General features: G+C 46.0%; 1 protein-coding gene across 1 annotated transcript in view; it reads right to left on the minus strand.

Annotated features, from left to right (window-relative positions):
* tim (timeless) overlaps positions 1-8,125 on the minus strand; it is a 29,425-nt gene extending 21,300 nt beyond the window's left edge. The window contains exons 1-5 of the mRNA XM_050188023.2: positions 7,696-8,125; positions 4,347-4,379; positions 1,957-2,123; positions 1,747-1,807; positions 1-7 (exon numbers count right to left, since the gene is read on the minus strand). The exon at positions 1-7 is cut by the window's left edge and continues 47 nt beyond it. Coding sequence (XP_050043980.1) covers positions 1-7; positions 1,747-1,807; positions 1,957-2,123; positions 4,347-4,379; positions 7,696-7,836 — 409 coding nt within the window. The 5' untranslated portion in view covers positions 7,837-8,125. The remainder of the gene's footprint in view (positions 8-1,746; positions 1,808-1,956; positions 2,124-4,346; positions 4,380-7,695) is intronic.
* Positions 8,126-11,528: the final 3,403 nt, after the last annotated feature.

Raw genomic sequence — 11,528 nt, forward strand, 5'->3', positions numbered from 1 at the left:
AGTTCACCTGCAATAAAAAAAAAAAGTTTTATATGTAGTACGACTACTGGTGTTCATAATGTAAGTAATATATTTTATCAGTAGTCTAAACCAAGCTTAAAAGCTAGGCTTCTGTGTGTAGCCGCGGATAATTAATGCTGAAACTCCCGTCCACGCTACAAGTAACTTGCGCCCCGCCTTGAGATAGATGATGTTCTATCACAGCTCCAATCTTAGATTTTTTACTTGATATCGCATTGCAATACGCCGACCAGCACAATCGTAGAGTTTTGTGAAAGTGTTGTAACCTTCATTACATGTGAAAACAACATACCGCCCCGCATTTATTATTTTGTACTTTGTTTCTTTTCTCATTTAATTCGGTTCAAACTTTCTAGCGCACTTCATTAAAATCAGTTTTACTTTACCTCATCACATGTTCAAAGCCTTACTTAGCTCTTATAAAGTCGAAGCTACATGTTGAAATTATTTCCGGGCTTTCCAGAAATAGAATCAGCGTTTAAGTAACGCTTCTAAAATCTACAAGCTAATGTGGCCATAATGGCAGAGCTGAAATTTTATAGCACAGTGCGCTAACAAAGTACAACTATTTTTTTTATTGCGATAGCAATTTCATGGACACTCCAGGCGTATTTCTGCCGTCGTCACCGCCATCGCCACCGTCACCATCGCCGTGATGTTCTGTATGAAGTCCAAGTGCGACAGCATCATAGCCGCGCGACGTATGCTGTATGTGCGAGTGAAACTTGCGGGGGTCACGGACGATCGCAGCTTAATCTCGCGTGCGCAAGAAAGGAAAGCGGGGAAGAAGCGCGCCGTCTTCTGTCGCGCGTTAGGTACCGGGGACAGGGGAAGGACGGGGTGGGGGGTGTTATATTCGGGTGGCTGCTGCGTACGACGCGCCCGTGCGGGCGCTTTACCTTTAAAACGATGTGCGACGTGAACAGGGTGTGCCAAATGTTTTGTAGCTTCGCATGTGCTGCGCTTTTGGCGGTTAGTTTGCGTTGAAGCGAGAGGCAGCATATAGATAAATTCGCTCGCTGCTGCTGCCGCGCTTGCTAACTCCGCAGCGTTTTGACTGCACGTTTCTGCCGTCATAGAGGGAGATGTGTTCATGTTTACCTGTGCGCGCGTGTCACCGTGCTTGTTAATTTAGTTATTGAGCGAATATTTACAATTTTATGCGGCCGATGTAAACTACTATCCTTACTTAGTATAGCTGTCTACTAATTTGCTGTCGCAATCCACGCTTCGCCTTTCGGGTGAAACTGCAACTTTTTAAAAAGCCGACAAAGCAAGTATTGTAGCGCTAATCTCTTCTGTTTTGGATAGGTACAGCCTATGCAAAAAATTTCGAAGCCAGTGCTCTCGTGACCCCATCTGTCGCGAATATGTGTACTGTGCCCCCGTGGAGCTTTCGGAGCTATAAACCCTGAAAGTAATTGCAAAACCGAAAGACACGTTCTCCTTATTTTCCTGAGCATCAAAACATCACGTGTCATACAACGGTTTATTATAGGGCCTTGCAACAGATTTACTTCTCACATCGGCTTGAGAACTTCATAATCTTGCTAATTCTACGGATGATCTTATTCGCCCATTTGCCACGAAAGCTCATCAAAAATTTCATTACGGCCACAAATTGACAAGCATAATGGCGAGAAGAAAGATACTGCAAAAGCAATGGGAGAGTCAACATCGAGAGAACAAGGCCATAAGCGGGAACGCCAGCCTGAAGGACCGTACCTTGTAGACGCTGTTCAGCATGAGGATCAGCACACCGTCAAGACCGTGCACGAAGAGGTTCCTTTTTTTGTACCGGAAATGGGAGGAAGTTGAGAAAAGAAGTGAGAATTCAGCGTGAGAAAAGAACGGCAGCCATTAGGTACACATGTTCTGTAACGAGAAATCGGCTACGAGAAAGGGCAGCTTGAGGGGCTATTGGAAACATCTTACCAAATGAGCTTGTTGTGGACGCTCAGCCAGTCCTCGAAGGTGTCCTCGGTGATGCCGAAGCGCGACGACTCGGTCTTGTCGGGCACGTGCAGCAGGTTCCTCATCAGAACTAACGAATTGCTCAGGCCTTCGAGGTCGTTTTCGGTCAGATCTTTTGGCTCCTGATCCTTTACCCGGCAGCGGGACACAAAACATAAAGGTTTCGCTTTCGCCTCCACCGTCTCCGCGCTCTCTCTGCTATCATGTTTCCAATCACTCTCAATGTTTTGCGTCTCCTCTCGTCCGCTCAACGCATGCAGCGTACTCGCGAGAGTAAAAAGTGCTAGATATGTCATTGATATACTTCTAGTGATTCACTTCTAGTTATGTGGTACTGGAGTGGAAGCTACAAGTGGCGTAAGCCAGCCAGGATTGCGTGTGTCTCTCCATTTCGGAACTTAGTTCGTTTATTCTACAGCACAGTATCGAGTAAGTCTGCAGCGCCTAACTTCCGTAGTCACAAACGGACCTCAAATCGAAGCTCTTCCTCGACTCTGTGGATGGATGGATGGCACGGGCGAATCCAAAAAGGAGGTCCCGCTACAGCCCGCTTCCTCTTCCTCCACGACACGTGCCGGTACTTCAGAGCTGACAGTAATGAGCGTGCCGTGAACAACACTTTATTTTTTTTCTACCTAGTTATTTCGTTTTCTACCTAGATATCTTGCGTGGTTCCGTAAAATTTTCGGAGCGTTATCTTTTTTTTTGGTTTTGTCACGTGCTCCTGAAACACAGGAATTATTTTTTACTTTTGATTTTATCCTGTACAAGGTTCTGGAGCTGGCAGAGTGGAGCAGCGCGCCGCACCCAGGACTGTAGACACTGGCTTTCAGTAACGCATATTTGTGTATCTTACAATGAGGGGAGATGGGAAAAGGTGAGCGAAGAAACGTTTTGAAATATCTAAGTACGGGAGCCTCGCAGCTTCAACTCCAGTGCCATACCATTATGAAACAGAGTGTAGACCATCTGCAAGATACCTCCTGCAATGTCACAGTTGGCGTCTGCGCCCAATAAAATCAGCGATGTACATGCAGACGGCAGTGTGCTGACTCGACCACGATGGGTAACAAAGAACAAGCAACCGCGGCTAAGTCCAAGTGGCCATGCGAAGTCATATCTGTATGACTGAGTGCAGCGAGTCACCGCGTGAAACTTAAGTCGTATCGTGCGTGGCGTGCCTGATTGCCACTGCAGTTATACGAGCTTGCTTATTCCTTGTGAGATATGTGAGGCGGGGTAGTTGGTAATCTGTTTTAAAAGAACAGCTTACCAGCTTACGTTCTTTCCGTCCTCTGTCTGCTTTCTTTTTACAACGCTATAAGGAGCCGAAGCGTTATTAGCAGCACCTAATCAAGGCTTTTTCAAAGTGTGCAGAAATCTCATTGCGGTATGCACTTTGTGCTCCACTGGTCTGTGATAATGCATGGTTTTATAGCGTCGTCATTGTGATGAAGGTGATTTTGTCTGCACTCCGTTACGAACAATCCTGCAACACAGTGACGTTTCCGCGGTGTTTGGGATGAAGAAAACCGAACAGTACAGCTCTATGAGCACTTTGGTTTCTGACTGTGTTTGTGTTGGTATAACGGTAGCACGAAAACGGCAGCACTTGTGATCTTACTAAAATTTTTCGTTCTGTTCCAAAAGCTGGAACAACAAGCACAATTTTCAATCAACAAAAGTTTACATCTAATTTTACCTTTCTTGGCTGGTACAATAATGAAATGGGTTATTGGGGTATATTTAATTTTGAAGCTTGTAAACTTTGCCATTATATATTTTAGACGCCATAGCACCAGCCACGGTCTATGCCTCTTGGAATCAACAAGGCGGTAGCTCCTACGCAAATACTGTGGCATAACATTTGAATTTTCTCAGTATAACCTTCTGGTCACACCTCACTACTTTTTTGTCAACTTTCTGCTTGTATCTGGGATATTGAACAGCCCAAAAAGATATCCAAACGTTTGTGGTAACTATTATCTGATAATTGCCCTTGGTTTTATGCGCGTTGTGCAAAAGGAAAAAAAAAAGAATTTTTTACTGTGAATTATAGGCCAAATGAAAATAATAATGCAAGCTCCGCTAAGACACCTCGGTTAGGAAACACCGCATTGAGTCATTTTACGGCTGAGCATCACAAATGTGTTACTTAAAACTGATTACAAGCATGCTATAATTGTTATGTTGAAACTACTGTGCAAAAATTGGATTTAGACGCCCATGATCCCCGAATTACCTTAAAGTTGTATAATGTCTCTCATGCAGATAAACACAAGCTATTTCCTCAAACACCGACGACTTAGACTAGAAAAAAGAAAAAAAGAAAACGTGCTGCCTTTACTAACCCATAGCTTGCCAAGTTTTTCCACGGGACGGACCTGGATAGAAATAGAAGAAAGTGGATGAAAAAAGTACGTTTCTGATGAATACCTTTTGAAATAGCATTCGTGCTGCTAAGTCCAAGATATAGAAGAAAATTCATACAAAGCACTCACCAAATAAATACAAAGGACGTGATAAATTAAAGCAATTCCATTCTAATTCTATTTGTCGCCATTTACACTCCGTGATCGGTTAAAATTTTCTGGGGCACGTCCAATTCACCTGTTTGTCACACAACGTCGGGAAGCAGTGAACACTGTGACATGAAAAAGTTTTACTATGACAGAGATGTTTTTCCTCGTAGAAATAATTTTCAGTGTTATCGATTGCGTGACGCTGTGGATTGGCTGATTCCCTTGAAAGAAATTGATGTTGAAGTAGCTTTGCTCCAAAGTGAGGACAGTTATTCACATTTCTACTGAAAGAAACAACATTCGGTTATTATTGTGCGGGAACTCGAACATTTTACGTTTTGAACGTGATAACAACCGGCATGGTTTCAAGAAGCAGAGCCTCGGAACCGCGCTAAGCTGTTGAAGAGACAATTTTGCACATAAGGTGCTTAGAGTTATGTACCGCTCATATGTTGGATAGGTTTCTCATCCTCTGACAACTAAAACAATTGCAAATTCGTAAATGGCAAGGCACACTTCAAACAATGTTGGTACTTCTGTCAGAAACGCCAGTTCAGGTTTTATTCTTAATATATATAAAAAAAAAGCTGTCTCGACTTTTATGCTTCTCACGCAAGCTTCTCGCCAGGATATAAAATTTGATGATTCTACTTGACAGGTCCGAAACTGGACAACATGCGAAGTTTCCACATGAGAAATAAAAAGAAATAGTTGTGCAAGAATCGTCGACGATGAATGTCAATGCAAGCAAATGCGTACGCTTCTGGAAAGCTTGTTGTTCGCATATCGCTTGTTGTTTCATCGCCTTATCTCTTAGTTAACATAACCGTTAAGGAGCACATCTGTCGCGGTAGTACAAGTGGCGAGAATAGTATAGTGGCAGTATAGTATAGGCTATACATGCAACCGATTCGTCATATGTGTGTTGTCACTAGCGTCAACAGCCCCTGCGTGAAAAGAGACTGTCATCCTTCTCTCCCGCCGTCACCACAATGGGAGAGGGTCGCAATTTGCATTGGCGCCTTCGTATTGGCGAGGAAAGGCCGACCACTATACAGAACACGAGGAATGGGTGAAAGAGCCACAGAAAGCTATTCGCTTTGGAAAAAAATGGCATTGCGTACTATTGAGCTACATTTCGGCGATAACCTAGAGTGACGATCAGAAAAGACGACCCACGAAGCGTTTGTCATCGCTGGCGAGACTTTCGCGGCGGTGTCCAGAGTTTACTGCGAGCAGTGTTACAATGCGAACCATTCTGTGGCTCATCCCAGGCACGTTGGGCTGGTAGGTAGGTAGTTATATAGGTAGTTATGTAGGTTTATGTCTCGCATCGTTTCTGGCATATTCGATAAGAAAGAGAATACGGGGATCGAACCTCTGGCCTCCAGCACAATAGCCCGATGCTTTAGTCATGACATTGGGCCACGATTCCACGCTAATTCCTCCCGTGCTAACGCGAGCTTGCTCTTTCAGACGCCAGGCGCGTGCGTCACGCAGCACGAACGAGAGCACGTACGCACGCATCGGCGACACGTCGCACCCATCTTTAAATGTGAAGCATTTCTCGGGGAACATTTGCCACTTTGACAGTACCTATCTAGTCGCCTACGTCTCCCTGCACACTGCTTCGCATAACATCGATTCCCATAGAGCGTGGGATCTGCCGGCTTCCCCTCGTGGCTGCAAGTATTTTGAGACGCCCTGTTAGGCTACACCACCTGCTCAGGATGGGACCATGCCGAAACAAAACAGGTTGTAGCATTTCTTCGCCGGTGTAGCACAATACCATTAGCCCCATCTGGTAACGCTTTTCAGAAACCCATACGGTGCTGGATAACTATACTCCATTCCATACATAGCTGTGAACGCTGTGGATGCTACGCAAAAGTTCGGCGAACAAAATTGATCACTCCGCGGGTTCCGTTCATGTTTCGCTGGGTGCCAACAGCGTTCGCTCGCGCGAGCATGAGGCTCCTCGCGACGGGTTGCAAATAAAAAACCCGAAAAGAACAGCAAAAATAAAACTAATCTAAAACAACGCATTAGCAGGCGTATAACACAGTGTGTTTGTTTCTAAGGATTAAAATGTGTTTCATTAAATATTGAGCCTATATAAAGCACAGTTGCGCACAATTGCGGTAAAAGAAACATCGAACGATATCCAAGTGTGAACGAAGCCACTGTTAGAAGTTTCCACAGCCTCCACAGCGTTGACTGCTATGTATGGAACGGACTACAGCTGCCTGCAATATGCTTCGCATAACCTCAATTCCCACAGTGCGTGGGATCTACATAGTATTTCTCTTCGTTTCAAAACGTCACTCATCAAATAATAAAAATACAATGTTATAGAAGGCACAGTATTCGCAGTTCTGTCATTAGAGACAACTTTAGCTTCTTTTTCGTTTTCACGCAAGGCTTTCTTTTTGTCAGGGCAGTGAGAGTTTTTTCCTGGGCCTACCGGCATGCTTAACAAAATTGTACAGCGCCTCCAGGCCCGTAACACTTGCATTTTGTCGGCTGCTGAAGGCGGCACCACTCGCCAACCAGAACTCTTCGGCTGAAGTGGTATTTTGCTCGTGAATCGGGAATGTATCTCTGCGTGCGCTGTACATTCGCAGCTATGTGGGCCCTTGTATTACGGACGGCGCACCTCCCGAAAACGCCCGTGTGGCTTGTTCCCGTGGCAGTCTTATGTAGCTACCAATACTCTGTGAAATATGGGAGGGTAAATTTGCTATTCAGGGCGTTGTAGCGTTCGATATTGTTTAAAAAATACACAATCACAGAGAACGCGTTTCGGGCGTGTTAAAAGCAGTGAACGCAGTCTTCAGTCATGCATGCATTAATTTCTGTCCGCTCAATAAGCTGTATTCCCGAGCCAACTGGTCTCCATAAAGTTGTTGACTAAATCGAATAATCTCTGTGCATGTTTTATGAATGAGACCAGCAGTGGCATCGAGCACACCATCCCCGCACACCGGGGATGGTGTGCGCGCCGAGAAGGCTGAATTATGTTCCTATCCGAAGTCAATTTATAGCCTGAAACATGCAATGCTGTCATGTATGAGAGGCAGCCCGACATGGGGAGTGGCCTCGGTAATTACGTGTGCGAACGTAGGTCATTCCCGCAGGCATGCAAGATGCTTTCGCGAAAAGACGAGAGCGTGCTAACCGTTCTCATCTTGGCTTTGAGTACCCTCATGATGGACTCCGTGGAGCGAACGTCCAGAAAGGAGCGCTTGGTCTCGAGGAGAAGCTTGTGCAGGTTCTGGATGGCCTCCATCGCCGTCTTGCTCTGGAGAGCCAGATCCATCGGAATGAGACATTCGACAGGCGTAGTCAGCCGGAGCAGCACCCTGCGTGATGCGAAAAAAAGAAGTGGTTCCACGGCAGAGTTTTAGAAACACTGAATAACGTTTTCCAGAGACGAAACAGTAACTAGAGCAGAAAACGCAAAGCCACCACTCTTCGCCTTCGTACCGACATTTCTCGCTTTGCTACCACTTGCGTTATTTACCAAAGCCCTCCTTCCACTTCCCTCGTGTGGGTAGCCAAACAGAAAACTTTCGTGCTAACCTTCCCGTCGTTTCTTACTCCGCTCTCTTCCCTTAAACGACCATCAAGTTGACTGATGTGACTAGTTGAGTGAAATGCATTGGCATTCCAGTTATTTTTGCTCTTGAATGACTAAAAGGGCGCTTTGTTAAAAACAACGAAAGCAAGTGTGTATATATATATATATATATATATATATATATATATATATATATATATATATATATATATATATATATATATATATATATATATATATATATATATATATAAACTTTTAACTTTTTGAAACTGTCTCAAGCTTTCTTTCCTGTACAACTGGTAGACGAAGGCCTCATTGGGGGACAGTGTTGCCTTATACCTATATTGACCCGAATTTGCAGCGCTTCTAGGGCGCAGCCACTTTTTGCCGCCGACTGTGGGAACTGGTGGAAAGAACGAAAGTGCAACTGCGATAACATTCAGCTTGTTCTTATCGCATGCTTGTCGTCAGCTTCCCCGTCATGAAGCTGGCAGCCCAGCGAGGTCTGCGCCGACAGCTGGCGACAACCGGCGTCGATATGAAGGGCATTTTCTCAGAACGGGTGCGCGAGGAGGAAATATTCTGGTTTATAGCCACGGTGTGGTCACAATGGTGGCGGTTCAGGAAAGTTCACCGCTCGATTGTCACGTGCATGTGGTGAATGTGCGGCGGCGTGTCCCGCCAAAAGCTTTTTGAAACGCCAACTTCGTCGCGACAGTTCACCCCACGAGGGCCGGCCTCAAGCACGAAATTCTGCGATTCCATTAGCGTTGCGTTCTTGGCCATCTCGCTCTCAAATAAAAGCTCGTTATACAAGCCATCTTGTCATGCGCGCGCTACTCCAGGGGCGGAGTAATTACCGTCGTTTCGTGTAAGCCAAAAGAGCAGCCGGATCAAGAAAGAAATCGGAAAGGAATGAGCAAGTGCGCTATCATACGAAACCGCCAAATTGGAGCGCGAGGCGGTGCTTTATGCGGGCGCACAAAAAACCACATAGCCGTAGTGACGCGAAAGCATAGGAGCCTGTCACACTCTCGCAAGAAAAATAAAAAGACGTACGAGGCAGCGGGCAGCGTGTAACAGCGAGCGAGGCCGTTCGCCACCACGAGAGAAAGAGGGATGACACGACCACACAAGTGCAGCAAACGGACCGCGAGCACATGGAAATAAGGCATTGAAGGACTGCGGGGACGCTCCTCGAGCCAGGCAAGGACCCGTGTCTTCTTTTTCACGTACCCTGCCGTACGCGTGCTCGCTCGTCCACGTGCGAAGCGACTGCACGGCTCCCTATTGAGGTCGCGCGTTCCGCATACTGAACGACGCGCTTCGCTTTCTGCGAGTAGCACGGATTGTTCTTTTCTTCCGCGTTCTGCTGATATGAGCCGCTCTCTTGTGTGCGTGCTCGATAGACGTAATGCGGCCTCGCGTATATACTCCTTCGCACTGCGCGAGGGCGAAAGATCTCCGCAGGTGTCCACCGTATAAGGTTAGGCGTCAATAGTGATTGTATGTGCTATCTCTTGTCTTTTCGTTTAGACGATGAGATAGCTCTGAAAGTTCTACCTCGTAAACCTCTTCTTTTCTTCCCCACTGATCTCGCATTTATTTTGTACGGCTGAATTCTTGCACATTACTTAATATTGGCAATATGTTAGTCGCAGTCCATTCACTGTCTCGTGGCAATATGCTCATATTTACGTCGCCACTCGGTGCCTTGAGCGGCGAAAGAAGCCTGCCTGCACGGGGGAGTTCACAAGTAGGTTCGAGTGTGAAAATCCAAGTTTTCGTAAGTAATTGAGCGCTCAAAGAGTTTGTGCTGCCTTATTTTGAACCACTCTTGAACGACGACAGGCCAACAACCGAGCTGACCTCTCCGTTTCCCAGTAAATCCATGATGCCTCTCAGTAGGGTGGAACTTGGAGCGAACTGTATGCGGTTCTTGTTACTTACATAAGATATGAGAATGTTACAGTGCTGAAGTGACGTACCTAGAAACGTGGCTTCACCGACTTTCAGGCAGTGCAAATGTGATGCTTTGAACAAAGGGCTGTAAGCCAACACACTCGCACTCACATTCATCTATATAGTACTCAGTATAAACTGCGTGAATGCAAGTGTGGTCGCAGTTTTGTGGAAGTTATTTGTGTTATTATAACATTTTTATTCACACTCTTCGCTGATAATATAAGCACAAGTGACTCTTCGCGAAACGGAGATTTCCTGACTAATTTAAAGTGAACGAGAATTGGAGGCTGGGACACTGCATTTGATATTAAAAAAAAAGAAAATACGGGCAGTTTGTCTTGGGAAGCCGTTGCTGTCCCTTCGCACGCGCAGCACTCACGTCCTTCCGCAATATTCACGTAATGTAACATAAGCGACGGCCACCGCGTGCCAGCTATTCGAAATAATAAAAAGAAAACTGAGTTTAAACGCCCCTCTTCGCAGGGAAATAGTTCCGGTGCAGCATGTATTTTAATGTAAACGTTATTGCCGGATAATGCCTTTGATATTACAGCACAGCGTCTAAAGGGGGTCTCTATGTCATGTTTCCCTTTCCGTACCGTATCTTGACCCCTGTTTAAGCCCCGCGGAACACATCCTGGACAGCAGAATTGCGCTTTCCGACTAGGATGTCATCTGGACAGTCCGACTCTCCATAGAAAGCCATCTTTTCAGTCCCATAAGACGCAATTTTTCGAGAGGAAAGTGAGCGCCCTCTCATATGACAGCGCGGTCAGCAGAGGACGAGGATGGTCAGCAGAGGACAAGACTTTCACGGCGATGCGGACGAAACATCGGAACAAATAAATATTGTCTGCTTCTTCTTCAAGATTCCCTAGGGTTACCTCGGTCCTTGCAGTCACGCTAGGGAGCGAGCGTCAGAATGCATGTGAGGCCATGAACTAGCGGTTCTGAGCCAGAAAAAAAAAAAAAAAAACCAGTTTCCTGCGTGCAACGAAAGACGCTGGACAGCGTTGCTCCTAGATTAGAAGAAAGGGAGCTGGCGTCCAACCTCTACACCTGATTCTCCAGCTAAATATCTCTCTGCAGTTTCCCGTAACACCTCGCCACTACTACTCCTCTTCGTCTGTCCAAATATTTTACTGCGAAATATTTTATTGCAATTATATGGACACTGGAAGCGAATTTTTGCTGTCGTCGCAGCCGTCGGCGTCACCGTGAAGTTAAATAATGGGGCATTACGTGCCAAAACCACGATATGATAATGAGGCACGCCGTACTGGGGGACTCTGGAATAATTTGGGCTACCTGGGGCTCTCTAACGTGCACATAAGTCAAAGCACAGGGGTGTCTCCGCATTTCGCCCCCGTCGAAATGCGGTCGCCGCGGCCGGGATTTGATACCGCGACCTCGTGCTTAGCAGCCTAACACCACAGCCACTAGGCAACCACGGCGGGTTCACC

This window comes from Dermacentor andersoni, chromosome 2, assembly GCF_023375885.2.
Source record: "Dermacentor andersoni chromosome 2, qqDerAnde1_hic_scaffold, whole genome shotgun sequence".
NCBI classification, from domain to species: domain Eukaryota; kingdom Metazoa; phylum Arthropoda; class Arachnida; order Ixodida; family Ixodidae; genus Dermacentor; species Dermacentor andersoni.